Source organism: Muntiacus reevesi, chromosome 11 (assembly GCF_963930625.1).
Source record: "Muntiacus reevesi chromosome 11, mMunRee1.1, whole genome shotgun sequence".
In the NCBI taxonomy this organism is placed as follows: Eukaryota; Metazoa; Chordata; class Mammalia; order Artiodactyla; family Cervidae; genus Muntiacus; species Muntiacus reevesi.
In genome coordinates this window covers 65,080,741-65,102,688 of record NC_089259.1, presented here as the reverse complement: position 1 = coordinate 65,102,688, position 21,948 = coordinate 65,080,741, and the positions used below count along the sequence as shown (strand labels likewise).

Below are 21,948 nucleotides of genomic sequence, written 5' to 3'. Positions count from 1 at the left end.
TACTGCCTTCGTGACTAATACCTCTGAGAGAGAAGGTGCCTTCGGGACTTGAGACCACATAGAGAAGCAGACGAGCTTCCCAGGTGGTGCAAGTGGTAAAGAACCCACCTCTCAATGCAGGAGACTTAAGACATGGATTCATTCCCTGGGTCGGGAAGATCCCCTGGAGGAGGTTATAGCAACCCACTCCAGTATTCTTGCCTGGAAAATCCCATGGACAGAGGAGCCTGGTGGGCTGCAGTCCGTGGGGTTGCTAAGAGTTGGACACGACTAAAGTGACTGACCACAGGACAGGGAAAGTGCAGAGGTAGGAGTCGTAGAACCTTTTGCTCAGAGTAACAAAGTCTCAGACACTGAAGGCCTTCTTTGAAGTTCTTTTCTGAATGTTTTAAAGTATCATGGATTTAGCTTATGGGGTTATCGATCAATAAATATTTTCTTGCTTAGGCATCCTGATCTCTTTTCCGGGTGGTAGTTGAGGTGGAAAGATAGTGGGAGGATGAGGCAGGCAGTCTTGTGATGCGACAGCCTTGAAAAGAAACCTCTTCATACCTACTCTGAAGATGCAGCGATCTCTACAGAGCAAACCAGGCAAGGTGTAAACTTGACTTTAAAACCAAACTCTGGGTTTTACCCATCTAACAGTCTGTGGTGATTTCCTCACTAACCCGGGAAGCTTCCGGCAATAGCAGCATGTGGCTTGCCAAGCAGATAAGGTGCTGGCAGGTTGGGCCTCACAGCTCTTGCTCTTGAGCACTCCATGTGCCGTGCCTCCTTACCTTTTCAGGTGTTTGACTCTGCCCTTCCTCTTTCTCTCCAGCATGTCCACCTCCCTTAGGTGAGAGAGTTGCAAGGAGTTGCCTTCAAACATAGTAAGTTTAGCACAAAGTGCGTAGAATTCTACATCTTCTACAGGTTGGCCTGTTTGGAGAGGACCCTTTTGCCTTCACTTAAGAGGCTGGATCTCCTCTCAGACATCCAGCCTTGTCAACAGTGACTTCAAGAATATAATTTGGCTTAGGTTCCCCACACTGCCAGTTCATGCTGAGTATGCCCTTTTGGTCTGTTTTCAATTTGAGACCTTTCCTGATAATAAAAGCCTTGTTGTTGTTGTTTAGTCACTTCAGTCTTGTCCGACTCTTTGAGACCCCCAAGGACTGTAGCCCACCAGGCTTCTATGGTTCTCCAAGCAAGAATACTGGAGCTGGTTGCCATTTCCTTCTCCAGGGAATCTTCCCAATCTAGGGATTGAACCTGCATCTCCTGCATTGGCAGGTGGATTCTTCACCTCCAGAGAAGCCTTAATAATAATAATAATAAATGCCTTCAGTTTAGTTCAGTTCAGTTGCTCTTGATGTCCCTTAAATATTTATAAAATCATTAGTTCACTTTTTCTATTTAACAAGTTTCACATTAAATTGTGTCTGAAAAGTCACAATTTACCAACATTTTATAAAATACTTTGTTTCAGTTTTGCTAAATGTATTTTAAAGTCCATGTTGAAATTTAGCTATAGATGCTTTCATACTTAGTGTTCTTTCACCCGTGGGAACTGGTGGTTTTATTTTTCAACAGAATTTTTATATTATTTATATATGTGAGACCACTAATGGCTTCAGATTGCTTTTTACTATTAGATCTCCACAATTGCATGCTGTGGGTATGGGTAGTTTTATGTCTAATGACCGAAAAGCTAAATTAAAAATAACTGTCACAATATTTTCTCTTTCTAATTGAATGAGAACACCTTGATTTTTTTCAACAAGAGTTATGGGTATTATTAGAAGTTTATCTTAGAATGAGTTTGGAAGTTTACCTTCCTCTGCAATTTTCTGGAAGAGTAGGATAGGTGTTAGTTCTTCTCTAAATTTTTGGTAGAATTCAGCTGTGAAGCCGTCTGGTCATGGGCTTTTGTTTGTTGGAAATTTTCTGATTACAATTTCAATTTCTATGCTTGTGATGGGTCTGTTAAGATTTTCTATTTCTTCCTGGTTCACTTTGGGAAAATTGTAATGTACTTTTCTAAGAATTTGTCCATTTCTTCCAAGTTGTCCATTTTATTTGCATATACTTGCTGATAATAGTCTCTTATGATCCTTTGTATTTCTGTGTTGCCTGTTGTGATCTCTCCATTTTCATTTCTAATTTTGTTGATTTGATTTTTCTCCCTTTGTTTCTTTGAGTCTGGCTAATGGTTTGTCAATTTAATTTATCTTCTCAAAGAACCAGCTTTCGGTTTCGTTGATTTTTGCTATGGTTTCTTCTGTTTCTTTCGCATTTATTTCTGCCCTAATTTTTAAGATTTCTTTCCTTCTGTTCACCCTGGGGTTCATAATTTCTTCCTTTTCAAGTTGCTTTAGGTGTAGAGTTAGGTTATTTATTTGGCATTTTTCTTGTTTCTTGAGGTAAGCCTGTATTGCTATGAACCTTCCCCTTAGCACTGCTTTTACAGTGTCCCATAGGTTTTGGGTTGTTGTGTTTTCATTTTCATTCGTTTCTCAGCAAACATTATCCTCAATGGTGAAAAATTGAAAGCATTTCCCCTAAAGTCAGGAACAAGACAGGGTGCCCACTCTCACCACTACTATTCAACATAGTTTTGGAAGTTTTGGCCACAGCAATCAGAGCAGAAAAGGAAATAAAAGGAATCCAGATTGGAAAAGAAGTAAAACTCTCACTGTTTGTAGATGACATGATACTCCATATAGAAAACCCTAATTACTAGAGCTAATCAATGAATATAGTATAAGTTTCAGGATATAAAATTGGCACACAGAAATCCCTTGCATTCCTATGCACTAACAGTGAGAAAACAAAGAGAAATCAAGGAAACGATTCCATTCACCATTGCAACAAAAAAAATAAAATACTTAGGAATATATCTCCCTAAAGAAACAAAAGAACTATATATAGAAAACTGTGTAACTCTGAAAGAAATCAGAGGACACAAATAGATGGAGAAGTATACCGTGTTCATGGATCCGAAGAATCAATTTAGTGAAAATGAGTATACAATCGAAAGCAATCTATAGATTCAATACAATCCCCATCAAGCTACCAACGTATTATTCAGAGAACTAGAACAAATAATTTCACAATTTGTATGGAAATATAAAAAACCTTGAATAGCAATAGCAATCTTGAGAAAGAAGAGTGGAACTGGAGGAATCAACCTGCCTGACTTCAGGCTCTGCTACAAAGCCACAGTAATCAATACAGTATGGTACTCACACAAAGACAGAAATATAGATCAATGGAACAAAATAGAAAGCCCAGAGATAAATACATGAACCTATGGACACCTTACCTTTGACAAAGGAGGCAAGAATATACAATGGAGAAAAGACAATCTCATTAACAAGTGGTGCTGGGAAAACTGGTCAACCACTTGTAAAAGAATGAAACTAGAACACTTTCTAACACCATACAAAAAATAAACTCAAGATGGATTAAAGATCTAAATGTAAGACCAGAAACTATAAAACTCCCTAGAGGAGAACATAGGCAAAACACTCTACGACATAAATCACAGCAAGATCCTCTATGACCCACCTCCCAGAATATTGGAAATAAAAGCAAAAGTAAACAAATGGGACCTAATGAAACTTAAAAGCTTTTGCACAACAAAGGAAACTATAAGCAAGGTGAAAAGACAGCCCTCAGATTGGGAAAGAATAATAGCAAACGAAGCAACAAAGGATTAATCTCAAAAATATACAAGCAACTCCTGAAGCTCAATTCCAGAAAAATAAATGACCCAATCAAAAAATGGGCCAAAGAACTAAACAGACATTTCTCCAAAGAAGACATACACATGACTAGCAAACACATGAAAAGATGCTCAGCGTCACTCATTATCAGAGAAATGCAAATCAAAACCACAATGAGGTACCATTACACGCCAGTCAGGATGGCTGCTATCCAAAAGTCTACAAGCAATAAATGCTGGAGAGGGTGTGGAGAAAAGGGAACCCTCTTACACTGTTGGTGGGAATGCCAACTAGTACAGCCACTATGGAGAACAGTGTGGAGATTCCTTTAAAAACTGGAAATAGTACTCCCATATGACCCAGCAATCCCCCTGCTGGGCATATACACCGAGGAAACCAGAATTGAAAGAGACATGTGTACCTCAATGTTTATCGCGTCACTGTTAGCCAGGACATGGGAGCAACCTAAATGTCCATCAGCAGATGAATGGATAAGAAAGCTGTGGTACATATACACAATGGAACTCAGCCATTAAAAAGAAAATATTTGAATCAGTTCTAATGAGATGGATGAAACTGGAGGCCATTATACAGAGTTAAGTAAGCCAGAAAGAAAAACACCATTATAGTATAGTAATGCATATATACAGAATTTAGAAAGATGGTAACGATAACCCTTTATGCGAGACAGCAAAAGAGACACAGGTATATAGAATAGTCTTTTGGACTCTGTGGGAGAGGGCGAGGGCATGATGATATGGGAGAATGGCGTTGAAACATGTAAATTATCATATGTGAAACGAATCGTCAGTCCAGGTTCGATGCATGAGACAGGGTGCTCAGGGCTGGTGCACTGGGATGACCCAGAGGGATGGGATTGGGAGGGTGGTTCAAGATGGGGAACACATGAATACCCATGGAGGATTCAAGTCAATGTATGGCAAAACCAATACAATAAATATTGTATAGTAAAATAATAAATTAATTAATTAAAAAAAAGAAGTTTATCTTACTCTGACTGATAAGAGTTCAGGGGAGAAACTTTTGAGTTTGTGAAATTCTAATCCTTGCTCCTCATTTAATTTTCTTTGGTTCTGGCATCATTATTTGCTTTTACTTTGTCTAAGGGTCTGAATTAAATGTGATGTGAGCATAATAGAAACCTTTTAAAATGGCGTCATGTTTACAACAGTGTCCACTAAGACATCAGTGCTAAGTTCTACTGAGGTTTATTCAGAGGTTTTCAGTTTTTGCATAAGGGAAAAGACAATTCTGTATGTGTGTGTGGTATCCAGAGTTTAGACACAAGCAGACCTGTATTCTAAAATAGAGACCCAACATGCTAGGAGTCTTCCCTGCGTGGCATTGTCTTCTGTCTTTGTAGCTTCCTTTTTGGTCCATTCCTTCAACTCCCCTGAAACATTTTTTTCGAGGGTCCTTTATTCCTGCCCTCCAAGCTTCAAGGCTCCTTTCCATGATTTAAATGGATCCCAGGTCATCCATCCTTTAATACAAGTTCTTAGATGCTCGCTCCTAGCAAATTCTGTGGGATTTTTTCTTCTTTAACCTCAAGGCTTGCCCATCCTCTCCTCCCTTGATCTAATGATACATCTTTTGTTATTCTTGTTGTTCAGTTTATAAGTCATCTCTGACTCTTTGCTACACTGTAGCACACCAGGCTCCTCTGTCCTCTGCCATCTCCCAGAGTTTGCTCAAATTCTTGTTCATTCACTTGTTCATTCAGTCAGTGATGCTATTAACCATCTCATCCTCTGCTGCCCCCTTCTCCTTTTGCCTTCAGTCTTTCTCAGCATCAGGCTCTTTTCCAGTTAGTTGGTTCTTCACATCAGGTGGCCAGAGTATTGGAGCTTCAGTGATAGTCCTTCCAGGGAATATTCAGGATTGATTTCCTTTAGTATTGGCTGGTTTGATCTCCTTGCAGTCCAAGGATATATCTATTTTTGCTTTTAATTCCCAGAGAAACATGCCCTGGAAGGACAGGGAATGTACACACTCACTGTTATCTTCCATTTAGATCCACTTTATTTTTATTTTGGTGTTTTCCCCCTTAGCCTTCTGTTCTCAGGTTTTATAACATCCTTTACTTTGTTGAGTAAATTATAGGAGGTGGAATGGGATATCATGCCTCTGTGACTTCACACCTGTGTCTCCTGCCCCAAACAGTTGGACAACAGGTCCCTGAAAAGAGGGTGCCCTGGTGGATCAAGTGCAAGTTTCTTTGTCGCTAGTCTCCTCTTTTTAATTCAACACTTGAAAATTAGATCAAATGCAAAGCATGTTTAGATTTATTTACAGTTGGGGCTTCCGTCATGGCTCAGAAGGTAAAGAACCTTCCTGCAGTGCAAGGTTCAATCCCTGGGTTGGGAAGATGCTCTGGAGAAGGGAATGGCTGTGCACTCCGGTATTCTTGTGTGAAGCATCCCACGGACAGAGGAGCCTGGTGGGCTATAGTCCACGGGATCGCAAAAGAGTCAGACATGATTGAGCGACTAACACTGTCACTTTTAACAGTTTCGTTAAAAACCCCCTTTGACAAAGTTGGTGTTAAGAAAGTCTCTTTAAGTAGTAAATTAATTTAGGTGACAAGCACCCCACCTGAGTGTTGTTATATGCTGACAGTTTAGATGAATGGATATTATAATCTCAGCACATTTCTGCCCTATGATAGTGTGTCTGTTTGCAAGAGTCTACAAATGTGGTAATATTTCATCAGTTTGGGGCATAGAATAAGAAGAAGAAAAATGGCATAGTTTCTTATTTGTATGTATAGGATGCTGATATGAAGTTGAAAATGCTGGCTGGCAGGTTACATGGCTAAATACACATAAAGAAAGATAAGAAGCCTGCAGACTTTTATTCTAGGCACAGGGGGGAAGACAGGGTCCAGACCAGTAACTGTCAGCTGTGTTGGACGGATATTCTCCATGGCGACCAAATATTTTTTAACCTTCAACTCACCATTTTCTTGAGGAATGTAGCATATTTTTAATGACTTTTATTGATTTGATGATTGGGTTACAATGTACTTTATTTAGTGCTGGAACAGTTTCTCTCCTGTCAGCACTTTAATGCGAATAAATCTACTTTTTGGCACCACTTTGATAGGCTGTAAAATTGCTTATATTTGCAGGAAAATTTGTTTTCCTATGGTATGGTATGGTGTGTTTATATGCAGACATATTGTGACCTTCCCCCCTCACACCCCTATTACAAAATCATTATCTGTCATAGTTTGTGTGAGAAATAAAACACATGCAGGGTTGTTACTGTTGTGTCCTGTTAAAGCCACATAAATAAAAATGTGGGTTTTATGTCTGAGGGATTACAAAAATAGATTTAGTAATTTAATTATGTCAAATTTTTAATGCTTTAATCACTTATTTTTTGCTAATATGTTATAACTTTGCAGTTGTGGACTCAGTTATGTATTTTTTGAAATAATAAGCATGCAGTATATCCTTCATTCACTATAATGGTGTCCAAGTGAATTTGGCATTTTATATGCAATGAGACCCAGTAAAAGTGCATCTTTATTTTGTTTCTATCCTTCAATTTATGAGCAGAATTAAAATACATTCTGCTAATAAGTTTTACATGAAGTTTCTGATGAAAAACAATGTCACATATATTTATCTTTGGTCAATTATCATAAATTCAGTCTGAGGGTTCAGATAATATATGTGTGTGTGTATATATATAAAATCTTCCAAAATAGTTTTTATGAAACTTTACTTCCACTTCTAATATTACTATCTAGTACATATTTTGTTATTAAATAAAAATAATTATTCAGTTTCAAAAAATTTTTTAAATTATCTATTTTTGTTTGCACTGGGTCTTTGTTGCTGCACATGGGCTTTCTCTAGTTGCGATATGCAGGCTTGTCATTAAGGTGTCTTCTCTTCTGGTGCACGATCTCTAGGGTATATGACCTCAGTAATTGTGGTACATGGGCTTTGTTGTTGTATAGCATGTGAGATCTTCCCGGACCTAGGATTGAACCTATGTCCCCTGCATTGACAGGCAGATGCTTAACCACTGGACTACCAGGGAAGTCCCACTTTTTTTTAAAGTGTGATAAAACATTTAATAAATCCGGCTTAAGAACCCCTCTCTAAAGCGGCAAGTAGAATTTTGCAGCACTATGAAAGCCCTGTGCACCCCACTCTGAATTAATTATGAAGGGCAGAAATTATGCATTTAATAAATAGCTGCGTTACTGAAACTATGGAATGCTTATAGTGCTAGTGTAGGCAAAACCCCCAGCAAACATGGAGCAATATACGTTTCTTTGATATTTTCTCCATGGGAAGACAGGAACTTGCAGAAAGGTAGTAGAGTCCCACCTAAGAAACCCAGGGAAAAGTTTACCTTAAAATGACTCTCTGAGTTTAATGAGTGGTTGTGTTCTGAAGGGACAAGTAATTTACAGGAAGCAAATTGATAAGGTAGGTGCAGGAAACCTCAAATATTTTTCCTGGACAGACAGTTATGTGGATCCAGGGTCTTTTGTTTGTTTGTTTGTTTTTATGGTGGGCAGTATGCTGCCAAGGAAGAAAAAAAAAATCATAGCTTGCTTTTGCTTGCTGGAAGGTAGGGTCTCTTAGTCCTTCCCTTGCTTGGAGGGAACAAACATTTTGAGAATGTCGTCAGCTGTCCAGCTCTTTTCCATTGGGAAGAAGGGAATTGCCTTGCCTTCGTACTGAGCACAGAACCCAAGGAGGACTCATAGATGCCCTGCTGCCCAGGAGCAGCCCAGCATATCCGGAATCATGCAAGTTGAGCTGCCTGCTAAGTGAGGAAGGAAAGAATATCATGCACAGGCATTTGATGTCTTTTTATAGGAGAACAAAAGAGTTTCGATTCTTTCACTTGGAGTTCAGCCTGGCCATTGTGTGGCAGAGGAGGCTTAATGAATCATTGTTTAACTAAGATCCTGCCAAGTATTTGACCATTAAATAGCCTGCATGTGTATGTATAGAGTTCTTCTCTGACAGACTCTTATTTGACTGTGATTAATTGGCATTGAATTGGTATTTAATTACCTCCCCAGAAATCTAAGAACAGTTTGTGTTCTGATTAAGTTATTTGATGTATAAACCTGCCTGGCGCTGGGGAAGTCAGCTCTCTCCTTGCTGTGTACCTGTTTCAGTGCTGACGGGCCAACCTCTGGTTGCTCAAAGCCGAAGGACTGTCTCAAAGTATCAAAACGCAATATGGATTGGGATTTCAGTTTTTCTTTTAATGTGCAAAAGTTTTAGGAATCAAAATACAGCCTGTAAAGGTTTTCTTTTATGTTGAAGTTCTTTTTAAGATATTCATCGGGCTGTGTTAATCGTTTTATGCAAATGTACCAGCTTCCTTGCAGCATAATGTGTTACTGTGTACGTGCACGTGAGATGTCCAAGGAGAGAGATCCCACCCGCTGGACACACCAACGATGAAAGGACTCTTTGCGACCCCATGGACTGCAGCCTTCCAGGCTCCTTTGTCCATGGGGATTCTTCTGGCTAGAATGCTGAAGTGGGATGCCATGCTCTCCTCCATGGATCGAACCCAGGTCTCCCTTGTTGCAAGCAGATTCTTTACCATCTGAGCTACCAGGGAAGCCTGATGAAGAGACACTAGGTGCCAATTCTGGTTCAGGTGTCACTGTCATTAGAGAATAGATGATAGCGGGGAACTAGCAGGGAATAACCATTCCAAATATAAGGGGGGCAGGTGCAAGCCAGGTCACAGGAATGAAGAGGGGTATTAAAAAATAGTTATATCCTAGAAACCAGTACCTAAGATGACTTTTTTTTTTTTTTTAAGTCATTACAGGGATTAGCTGCCACATAAGAAATCAAGGTGAATGAGGATGGAGGGAAAGATACTGGTTTTAGAAACTTGATGATGTGTGTGAAGAGGGTGGCAGCTGGACTGGAAGAAGAGCTTGTGAGATATTTGAATAGCCCACAATTTAATGTGAGGAATGTTTGAACAAGAGGGAATGTATCTCCTATGCTCCCTCCCACTTCCTTTTCTTTTTTGGCCTCTAAAGAACTTGCAGAATCTTAGTTCCCTGAGTAAGGATTGAACCTGTGCCCTTGGCTTTGAAAGCCTAGAGTTCTAACCAGTAGACCGCCAGAGAATTCCCATCCATAAACTTATATTTTTATTTATAACTGACAGTACACTATGTAGAATTATAACACTTTGAGCAGTGTTTCCACTTCTTACTGCTTTTATCTAATTTTTAAAGGAAGGAATACAGTAGTGAAAATGATTTTTCCCTTCCCCTTCTTTTTTAAAAATAAAATTGAAGTGCAATCAATTTACGATGTTGTATTAGTTTTAGGTGGACAGCAAAGTGATTCAGTTATTCATATGTACATATATCCATTGTTTTCCAGATTCTTTTCGGTTACAGGTTATTACAGGATATCAAATGTAGTTCCCTCTGCTATACAGTAGTTCTTTGTTTATTTTCTGTATCGTGTGTATCTGTTAATCCCAAACTCCTAGTCTATCCCTTTCCCCCTTTCCCTATGGTAACCATAAGGTTATCTTCTATGTCTGTGGGTTTCTTTCTTTTAAGTTTATTTGTATAATTTTTAAAATTCCCTTGTTTTTAATGGTGTTCTCCATTTGTGTGTTTCATTTTCCTCCCCAGCAAAGGCCCATGCTCTCACACTTAATACAACCCAACCACATTTGTGTAACAACTGTTGGCAGTTCCCAGAAATTAAAATGATGTGCTGGAGATAAACTGAGATCAGATTTGGGTGTTGGTTGATCCCACTCCAGCTCACCTTCAGTCACTTTACATGTGGTGGGTTGTGGGAGGAACCATTGTCTTCAAGTTTAGTCACGTTCTCACACCAAATGTTTTGCTGTCCCATTTCTGAGCATTACAAGTTCTTGTACACGTATTAGAGAGGGAAGGGTTGATTTTGCATTCCGAATGGCAACTTCTGATACTTGCCTTTGCAGAAGTGGGATGTCCCTGCTTAGATGACTTTATTAACAGATCTTTTGACCTCTGTTTCTGTGGGTACACGTTTCCCAGGCAAGACTCCTCCGTGTTTTAGCTCCCCAGTTCTCATTCTTCAGGAAGTATGAGATGAAGACTGCATTTTGTCCTGAAACATGGTCAAGGTGCAGTGTGCCGGGAAAAAAGACCTTGGAGGCAATGTGGTGTGTTTCTGTGATTGGAGGAGTCCTGTGATGCGCGGTATCCTGTGCCCTCAGAATTGACATTTCTTAATTGCCTACACCCCCCTGTGGCCACCCCACTTCCTGTGGTTCATGGTTTATGTATGTATGTATGTGAAAGTTGCTCAGTCATGTCCGACTCTGCTACCACATGGACTATAGCCCGCCAAGTTCCTCTATCCGTTGGTTTTTCCAGGCAAGAATACTAGAGTGGGTTGTCATTTCCTCCCAAGGGGATCTTCCCCACCCAGGGATCAAACCTGGGTCTCCTGCATTGCAAGCAAACTCTATACCATCTAAGCCACCAGGAAAGCCCGGTTCATGGTTTTAAGAATCCCAAGAAATCATGACAGCTGTAGGCATTTTCCAGTGGGTATGCTCCATTGCTTTTTTCAGACTCACAGTGTTTCAGAGCCGTCGTCCTTTTACTGCTTGTTACTGTCTTCTAGTCTGTCCAGTCCTGACTTTCTATGAGCCGTGAGCCAGACTCCTCACATGACATGTGCACAAGATCCAGGGGTAAAGAAACCAGCCTAATTTAGCTTCTCCCCACCATGCTTAGGCGATGTAAAAAACATTTTACATCTACTCACTGTAGAAAAACAGTGACTACAACAGGTGGTTTCCTGGGGCAATATGTGAGGTGTGTCCACTCCTTCAAGGTCAGTCCCCTGCCATAGTTAAACATTAGGCGATGGGACTTGCCCTATGTCACAGGATAGCATGAGACTTGGAGAGGGTTCTCAAGCCGTGAATTTTCTTAACCAGTTATGCTTTTCTTAGACTCTCTGGATTCATTCATTCTCTCACGCGTTTATTCACTTCTTAATCCACTCATTGAATCTTCAGTCACTTGTACAATTTAATTTAGAGGTGGAGATATTAACCATTAATTGTGGTTAGCCAGGAGAGAATTCCGAGGAACTCGTCTGTTTTAGTGTTCAAAGTATTCAGCAGTCAGTGGAGCGCGTATTAGCCAGTCAGAAGGGACTGGGCTGTCGGAGGCCAGTTTGGCTTTCACCATTCATACTAACTTAACACCAGGCCTGCCTGTAATTTTATTGACTCATTCTTCCCCCCCCCCCCCCCCCCCCCGCAATTTATTTATTTTTAACTGGAGGATAATTTGCTTTATAATGTTGTGTTCATTTCCACTATACATCAACGTAAATCAGCCATAGGTTCATTCTTATTAGTAGATACTTAATAGAGTTTTAGATGTGTCTTCTAAAATAGCTCTGTCACGTAGATGTGATGACATGAATTTTCTCAGTCTCTGTAATCCTGGATGCAAGTCTTGACCTGTTTTATAGCCGAATGTCAGTGAGTTAATTTCCTCCTGCCTCTAAGCCCAAACTGCCTCTTCTGTAAAATGGGGACAACATCGCTGTCAGGAGTTTTGATCAGATGATTCATCCGTGGTTTCTGGCACTTTTCAGTGCTCATGTGGTGGTGGTGGTGGTGTTCTAGAAACCAAACAGGGGTGACCACAAGGCACGACCTCAAGGAACAAATGCCGCCCAAGCTCTGCTGTGTACCACAGGCACGCTGATGAGTCTGTGCAGGGTTTGTTTGTGAGAGCAGTGGCCGAGACAGAATTGGTCCTCAGCCGCCTCCTGGGAGCTCTCAGACTGTCACTCGCCTGGGTCACTCGTGTACGTTGGTCCTTCATCCTTTCTGCACCCAGCCTTCTCAGGACATCCTTCTTACAACCATGAGAGACTTCCTTACCACAGAAGAGAAGTCGGGCCTCTTTCTGACTGAAGGGAATTTTTCAGCGGAGGCCCCCTAACACTGGGCTCGCCCTCCACTCCCGTTCACACTCAGCTATCTCATATCTCAGCACTCCTGAGGGCGTGCCCTTTCCATCAAAGAGGCAAATATTTGCCCTGCTTTTGCCCTTTCTCACCCTTCAGTCCGCACACATGTCATTCGTCCCACCTGGACAAACTCCACTCTCCATCAGTCCATCCCCTTCCCTCCTCCCAAGCACTCAGGCTGTGTTTCCTCCATGAAGAGTTGTTAGCCTAAGCCTGCAGTTCACCTGCTCTGGTGTCACCCGCTGCAGCTGTGACTCCGCCATCATCGCCTGTCCTCTGCTTGCTCCCGCTGTCCCACGTGCCTGTGGCTGCTGAGTCCGCTCCTGTGTGTCCCACGAGCCTGCACAGCGTCAGGTGACAGAGTGCCCCCACAGACCTCAAACAAAAGGCTGGGTCAAGTTTTTAAATCCAAATAGCAAACTCTCTTGTTTCCAGATTCTGCCTACGTTAAAAAGTTGTGTTTTTCCAATGAAGAAGTCATAAAATGTAAACTATGTCTTTAACTTTTTTTTTTGGGGGGGGATGTGTATATTCCTGAGTTTGGCATTGCTACTTTGAAAAAGTTTAAAAATGACTAGGTGGGCCACAAAACGGGTAAGGATGTGTGGGAAAATTGCCCATCTGATGTTAATGGTCCTAAGGCAGAACTGATGGAGAGCCCATCGAAGTGTGGCCTTGGAAAGTGTAGGAAGGGCCGCTTGGAGGCAATGCAGACCCTCTAGCCCCCCCAGCACTCCTGAATCAGAGCCTGCATTTTGCCAAGCGGGCCCTCCTGCAGCACCTGGTGGACTTTGCCAGGTGACGTGGTGTCTCACTTCGGTGGTTGGGCACCTGTTAACTCACCCGGCGTTGTGACTTAATTCTTTCACCAGCATGAGCCCATTTAATCCTGAGACTCGCCTTCTAAAGCAGGCATTCATAGAGGCTCAGAAAAGTGGTTACTGGGGCCTACAGAGGTATCATGAAAAGACAGTTTCTGGGTCTGTATTTCCTAAGGGTGAGATAGGAAAGTTGAGGCCCAGCCTGTGAATGAAGGTCTGGCCTGGCCAAGCGCAGTAGCCTCCAGCTCCTGGTGTGGGCACACCTGCGCCTCCGGTGAGCCAGGCGCCTTGAGGAGGACAGCGGAGCAGGCTGATCGCGGCAGTGGAAACCCGACCCCGGCTCATTCACCATCCAGCTGTGGCTGGTGTGAAGGGCATCGGGAGAAAGTCACCTGTGACCGAGGTCAGGAAGCGCAGATGAGTTAACCCTCATCTTACCTACAGGCTGGCTTCCTGGAGTCCTTATTACAAAAGAAATTCAGGGGCATAGAGAAACACACTTCTCTCAAGCTACTATCCCAGAATAAGCTCTGCGTGTGTGTGCGCATGCATACCTCTGTGCATTGTGTGTGAGTGTGCAAGTGCATATATGTGTGTGCATGCATCCCTCTGTGTATTACTTCAATTTCTTTGACTGTAATCATTAAAAAGACCAAAAATTAGTTCTCATCTTCAAATCCTGCAGCCTTTAGGATATCATGTTTGGGTGGATTCTGAGAAGGCAAATAGAAGTAATGATAAGAAGTGAATTAGTCACCAAGTAATATTTCTGTTTTCTGCCTCCATCCCTCTGGTCTTCTTGGATGCTATAGTGTGAGCTGTATGTCACATCTGGTATACCTCTGAAAGTAACAGCTTATTACCCCAGTAGTAAATGCTCAGCTTGAAATTGAAAGAACCCAAATTTCCCAAAATGTGAGGTGCTTTTTGCACCATCCTGGAGGCTAAAAAATTGAGGACAGGTTGTAATTACTTAAAAAAAAACAACAAAAAAAAAACAGTATCACTTAGCAAAATTAATTCTGGTAGCATAGTTAGTGTAACAATTAGGATTATTAGTTTATGTATTTTGTAATTTACCAAGCTAATACTTGATTCCTTATGATTCTGTATGATTCTGTGTGATCCACTTGATTCTGTATGAACAGAAAGGGAGGGAATAGTCTACAATCCTCCAGCCCTTCCTGATATTCTCTTTTGGTAATGTCATATTTTTTTTTCTTCATCACTTATTTCATGTGAATCCCTAATCTGTTAAATACACATGCATTTAAAATGCTATTTTGATTTGTCCATGAATTGTTTCTCTTAAAGGGCTTCCCTGGGGAAATAAGTAATTTCTTGTGTCCTGTTGTTGCAGGAAGAATTTTAAATCGTTTCTCCAAAGACATTGGGCATATGGATGACTTGCTGCCCCTGACATTTCTTGATTTCATCCAGGTAATGTTTAACAGTCCTGTTAGAGTTCTCCCAGGGAAGAGCAGAGTACCGTTTTCTCAAGACATTTTCTCAGGGGCTGAGGGTGGGTATTTTAGCCTGCTGATGTGTCCTGTTATCTTAAATAAATGCCATGTTTGTGAGAGAAAGGTGCGGCTGTGACTGGGAGACTGAGTAAGTTAACATGAGTAACACCTGGGGCAGGAGTGGCTACACAGTCACGTCAAGGTTGGTCTGAAGCAGCGACATGCAGGGCAAGTGGTTCTCCCTCTGCCTCCCAGGTGTCTGGCGTGGATTCCCTTTACTGTGTGTGCATTTCATAATGTAGAAATAATCATCTCTCATGGAAAGATAGCCTAGATTAACTAAATTATGCATTGTATTACCACAAAGGACAAATATTTACTGCACCTTTTTTTTTTTTAATAAAGCAGGTGTGGTTACTTACAAAGAAAAGATTAGTAATAATAAGGTGAAAATAATACTTCAACAAGGACAATAGAGAGCAGTTATATGGAAGATACAAAGCCTTTAAAAGCAAGTACCTTTAAGCCAATAATTTGAGTATGGGATCAAAGTCATCTCAGAAAACGTCTTTTTTTGTTTGTGTAGGCAGCTTTTCTTTTAACATGTTGATTGCTGTATCTTAAGGTGTCCTTTTTTTTTTTTTTAAATCCGATAATCCCACAGAAATACCTTCTCTCCAGCCTTTGTTTTGTCTGTCAGCTTGGAGGTTCTAAAGAATGGTGTTAGGTCATCTCAGTTCTCATCTGCTTATTCAGTATGGTTGCTCATTAGGATTTTTTTCCCTGTTGTTTTTTCCCTGTCTGCTTTTCACTTATTCAGGCTACAGGGACCTTGTCAGGTGTTTATTTTGGATTTATCAAATATATAGCATTTATCAAAAGTTGAATATTTTCTAAAATCCCAGCTGCTGTTGCTGCTGCTGCTAATAATTCCTGGGTTTAAACCCTTTTCACTTTCTCTAAGATCCCATTTTAAGGCCAGGAAGGAGAGAAATGTTGTGGTGAGGATGTGTAATTATGGCTTGCTGCTTATGCTCCCAACTCCCCAGTTTTATTTCCTTGTTCAAATGCTCTCTAAGTCAAAACTTAGGCTCTTTTCAGGAGCCATGGTTATAAAAGGAGTCCAAGGTACTTAATTTGGAAAGTTAGCTTTGTCAGATAAATCAGTACTTGGTCTGAAATTATTCGAGGCATTCCTGTAAGTCACAATGTGTCAGTGAATATCTGCCTGTGAAGGTGCAGTCTTTGGGAGAAAGCGTCCACTGTCAACCAATGTGAAGTAGTCTGTGACTTAGAGGCAAAGTAGTTTTTACTGCAAAGATGTCTGATTCTGCTCCCCACCCCGCCACCACTGCTTTTGCAAGCTTATATTTTTGTGTCCTACTGGGCTACATAATTTATCTTCAGAAGCAATTTTTTACCGAAAGAGTCCCATGTTATGAGAGTGATGGTTAATTACTTTGAGAAGATTTTGTGGAAGGTTCTGTGTCTTTGCTACTGCTAGCCAGGCCAAGGTTGGGTCTCCAGAGCCGATTGGCCCACTGTGTGCTTCGCACATGGTTAGTTAGTCCTCATAATGATAATTCACCACATATATTTGTATCACTTGCAGAGGAAAAAGGATAGATGCTACCTGCTTTCAGTGTCCAACATTCTCAGTAGTGTGAGGAGAAAATTCTAGTCTCACCGTTCTTTGTTTTAACCTGAGAGACAAGGGTCTCACTTAATCTTGATGGAACATACCATTGTTAAATACCAGTAGTCCCAATTAGCTGATTTCTTGAATCTAACAGCAATGGTAAATCTCTGTATTATTGTCTCCAAGAAAGGAGTTTTTGTATAAAAGATGACTCAGTTATCAATTATGATAAAGATCTGTTGTCACTTGTTTTGTTTGCAGGTGTCTTTAATAAGGCTGCCATAATCCCTTCAGGAAGAAATATTTTCTCCTTTTAAAAATAGTATTAGCTAAATATAAAAGCCCTGATCCCTGCCATTGTTGTTGATTCTTTGAGGGACATTTCCCAACATTCATTGTTTAAATGGTTGTCAGGAGGAATCAAGTGAAACTTAATAAACAATGCGGTAACTGGTTCATCGTACTTTGTGTGCCGAAGCCTTTCTCCAGAGGATTTGCATTCGATGAGTGGGCTTTTGACGAGGTATCACTGAGATCATTTTGAAGTATTTGGGCCTTGTTGCTGTATTAACAAGAGAAGATTTTTATTAAAGCCAGAAAAATGAAGTTAACCTGACTCAAGAAAGGCCAACAAAAATAAAAATGTAAATTGATTTTTTTTTTAAGTTGAGTCGGACTCTGTAATGATGAAAAGAACTCCGTGGTGTGATCTGGGACTCTTAATGGAATCATGTAAACTTAAAATAAACACTATTATGGTAAGCACATAGAATGAAAACTAATTTTCCAAATCAAATACATTATATTCAATTCATTTTCCCCAATCAACCAAATGTTTAAAACCTGTTAGTTATAACAGCAATCTTCTGGAAATTAATTAGAAGCCTATTAGCTCTGCTAGCTGAGCCGAATGAAGAAGGTTGCTTGTTACATTTCTAAATAGGCTCCTGAATTAAAGCAAAGGAAGGTCAAAATGACAATCAGTTTGACTCACCTTATGACTTTTCTTAAGAAGTTGATGTTTTTTTTTTTTTTTTTTTTAAGGAATTGTTTAATTTTTTGAATGGACATTTTATCCACTTTGACTTATCCTCAGTATTATCTCAGTGACCAGTAACATCCTCTCAAGTGCCTGAGAATCTGAAATGGAAGGTCTCTTGTCTGGCCCATCAGCTTGTCTAAAGAGTTTTGTCATCCCCTTTCTTAACTGAGATTGAAAATTTCCTGTCTGCCTTTGATTTTTAATGTCCTTAGCAAAACTTGCTGCCGACCTCAGGAGAAGCTGGGTTTTAATACCTCTCATCGGATTCTTAGGGTAAGGATCTTAGTGACTAGCAGCTGCTCCTGTGCTCAGAGAAGCTCACACAACGCCAGTCCTCTTAAATGCATCAGCTGAGTTTTGAAAGGGTTGGGAATTTCCATATCACGACGTTAACCTTGGTTTTATCTTGTGGTCCTTCTTGATCTACATGTCATCTCTGATGCTTGAGCCAGAAAGAACTTGGCAGGATGTATAGCAAGAAATAGAATGCAAATCAAAATTCAAAGCTAAGATATCTTTCCACTTTTGAAATATTCAAACCAACACTGACATGTGTAACATTTGTTTCTTACTGATAAGCATGTGATAATACCTTACAGGAGAATTAAAATCAAATAGATATATAAATAATGTAATTATACTTATCCATGGGAACTTTTTAATCCAGAGCGTGTGTGTTTCATCACTTTTTCTGTAAGACAGTGACAGTTTTGTTGGTCTTGTAAGTAAGAGTTCAGAAAATGGACTATTGGGTTGTAGTATAATTGGGTCTGCTGCTGGTGAATTGGGGAAAGGAAACTGAGAACAGAATCCTCATCATGGGTTAGGAAAGATAATTTTCCAGTGAGGAAGTCAGAAGTCAGATTTTATCATTCATTTCACTAACAGAGTGACTAAGATGAGAAAATGCTAAAGTGTGAACCAGTTTGCTGGACAGATAGAAACCATTTCGTTAACTTTGTCCCTTGGACTTCAACACATGATTTGAATTTGTGTGAATTGATGGGTTTTGGTTTATTTTTTGCTTCATTTTTAGTTTTAGTGAGTGATCCATATCCATGCTGTTGAGTGACACAGCTCATTTTAAAACGAGTGTGCTTCACAACTGTCTGGCATTCCCATGAGAATTCCAGAGGATCTGGGGGGTAATAATGTGTGGGATTTGGGAACCTGAGTTGACACAGGTATGGAACAAGAGTGAATGAACAGAAATCAATTTTTGGCCTCCAAGGCCTTCTGGAAGGGAAGGCCAGAAGTGAGGGAAGTTTTTGGATGTATCATAGGAAATAAATAATTTATATAAAATGACAACAGTCTGTAGGTTACCTCAGGGTTGCCGTGGGCTTATCAGATAAGTTAGCCAATGGCTGGCAGCATGATTCTGGTTTATCAAGGTGTTGTTGAAACTCGTTTGTTTGTTTGCTTTTTCAAAAATCATAACAGCTTTGAGTACTAACAGTATTTATAAAAACCAAGTCATTTATCAAGCCAGAACTTGGTATTCTTCCCTCATTAAAACTAAATATCTCACATGTGAGAGAATTCAACATGGGAGGAATTCTTTGAAGAAGGGTTTGACTTTCAAAATATACTGAATTTGAGTAAATACATACAAACAAAATACTGATCCATTAAAATTCACATTCCTAGTGTATGCACAACAGAAATACAAGCAACAAAAATATAGCCACTCATTTTCTTAACAGTGATTAATTTAATTAATAATGGTACATACATACATACTATTTACAATGTTTCTGTAGTATTTAATTTTAAATTTTAATTTTATTTAGGATTAAATAATTCTTAGTGGTTAATCATTCCAATAATACAGTATATTTACAACATTTAATGGGCAGTTATATTCTTCAGTTTGCACTGATCAGTATTTGTATTGTTTGCAACTAGATAAATAATAATGGAAAACATTGAAATTTCTTTCATAAAATAAGTTCTTCCTATTACATATCTGATGTGAAAATTTGCAATTCTTTCAACATTTTTCTTTCCTACAACATATCTTCCATTTTGGTTCGTTTTCAGCAGTCTTTTATTGGACTTTATGTGCTAGGGATGTGGGATGGAAAAAGTAAAGACTTTGTCTTCACTCACTTAAGTGTGTTCCATGTGGTAGGCACAGGCAAGGCTTGGAATGTGGAAGAAGTGAAGTGAAAGTTGCTCAGTTATTTTCGGCTGTTTGCGACCCCATGGACTATACGGTCTATGGAATTCTCCAGGCCAGAATACTGGAATGAGTAGCCTTTCCCTTCTCCAGGGAATCTTCCCAACCTTGGGATCAAACCCAGGTCTTCCGCCTCCATCCTGTTTCCCTTCAATAAACAAGGATTGGAGTTGAGGCCTTGAGGTACAAAGCCCTCCTTTCATGAGTCTTCTCCAGCCCCCCAGGGGGAGGGAGCCGTCCAGGAATTCATCACTTGCAGAAGGAAGTCCTGGAAGGCAAACCAGATGTGGGGGCTGGAGGCAGTTCCCTGTCCTGGGTCAGGAGCTTCAAGGAGGTGACCTTTGATCCCAGATGAGACCCCTGTGGATGGTGGGGTTGGAGGTGTAGCTGGAAGCCAGGTGCCCAATGGGAAGCAGTCTTTTCTTTTAGTCACCAGCTGAGAGTAGGTATGGCAAAGGGTGTGAAGTGGGTTATTCAGCTTTCTTTTTAAAGGATGTAGTTAGTGCCAAGTGTGTTGAAGCTCATTTTTGATGATTCTGGTCATCCTTGGGTATATTTGGTAAACCTTGAAAGATACCTGATAATTTTCATTTTTATTACTTTTAAAGGATTTATTCTATATATTTTTTCTTGTCTTATTCCTTCTCCCTAAAGATAATTTATTTACTACTTTGTAATTATATGAAAGACCTGGTTTGTTTTATTTGTTTCTTGTGTCTTTGCCTCTTGAACACTGTGTTGAATAGATTAACCTGCCAACAATTCTCTAAGACCAGCAGACACCTTTGTTTTTTTCCTTCAAATGTCCGAATGTTTGCTTATTTAGGAATCAAATTGACTTTCTTTAGTGAAATACAGACTAATATATCATAGAAAGGTGTTAGAATTTTATAGATGACAATACTTAACTGAACTTATCTGAACTTGTTGTGAATTTCAAGTGCAAGAGTTGTTTGTCTGGCAAGTTGGATACTCTGGGTGGTCTTAATAAAGTCTTTGCTTGAATAGAAAATATGTTAATGAGACAGCAGATGCATGGGACTGAGGGGTGAATTGGAGAAATAAAGGAAAGTTCTGTGCTGAGAGTTTGACAATTGTTGTAGATGTTCTCAATGATGCATTACAGATGGGATTTATACAGAGAAACTCTGACTTGATATCCATACATGTTGAGAAATCACACCAAAACATTACGATTCTGAATTACTTTAGTGTTGGCCAGCTATTTAGATTGCAGCCGTTAAGGTAGCATCTTCTGAAACCCTGCCTGGGGCATTGGGGATGGCTTCCAGAACCTCATTTAGGGATGGAGGAGGCACAAACGGCAGGGAGCCTAGGAGAGTTGGTGAGGCCAGCATAGTGTAAATAGTTAGATTGTGAAGTTGGAGATCAGTCATTGGAGGAGATGAAGATGGAGAGGCCCAGGGGGGTCAGAACGTAGGATGACTTGTGTCATCAGCACAGGAGTTTGGTTTGGAATGTTGGTAGAGTGTTGGGGTTTTAACAAGGTAGGGAAGACAGGAAGAGGCACTGGTTTGTCCAAGTTCATCTTTGGAACAGCCAAATCATGATGTCAGGTGTGCCTAATGAAAACCCTCTGTTCTTATTCAGGATTCTGCACTGCAATACAGCCTGTCTCCTCAGGTGATCACGGCAGTGTTATCCTCCTGTCCTAGCAGAGGAGCAAATCACGTGGGAATCACGTGGGAATCACGTGTCAATCACATGGGAATCACGTGGGAATCACGTGTCAATCACGTGGGAATCAGGTGGGAATCACGTGTCAGTCAAGTGGGAATCACGTAGGAATCACGTGAGAATCACTTGGGAATCACGTGTCAATCACGTGGGAATCACGTAGGAATCACGTGAAGCAGTCACAGGTTTGTACACTGCTAGTTTGATTCTTCAGTTACCTGTCTAGTGAAATTATAGTTACTGACTGTTCATTACAAAGGAAGAGGAAGTCAGCATGAAAAAGCCCAGTTGCCGAAGTCTATTAGTGTGATTCTGATGATGTGAGAACCCTGAAAATGTATTTTTGCAGAGTTCT

General features: G+C 40.3%; 1 protein-coding gene across 3 annotated transcripts in view; it reads left to right on the top strand.

The window, feature by feature from the left end:
- LOC136144034 (ATP-binding cassette sub-family C member 4) overlaps positions 1-21,948 on the top strand; it is a 190,755-nt gene that overhangs the window by 121,143 nt on the left and 47,664 nt on the right. For all 3 annotated transcript variants that reach the window (XM_065901617.1, XM_065901615.1, XM_065901616.1), the window contains one exon: positions 14,930-15,009. In XM_065901617.1, the coding sequence (XP_065757689.1) occupies positions 14,930-15,009 (80 nt within the window). The remainder of the gene's footprint in view (positions 1-14,929; positions 15,010-21,948) is intronic.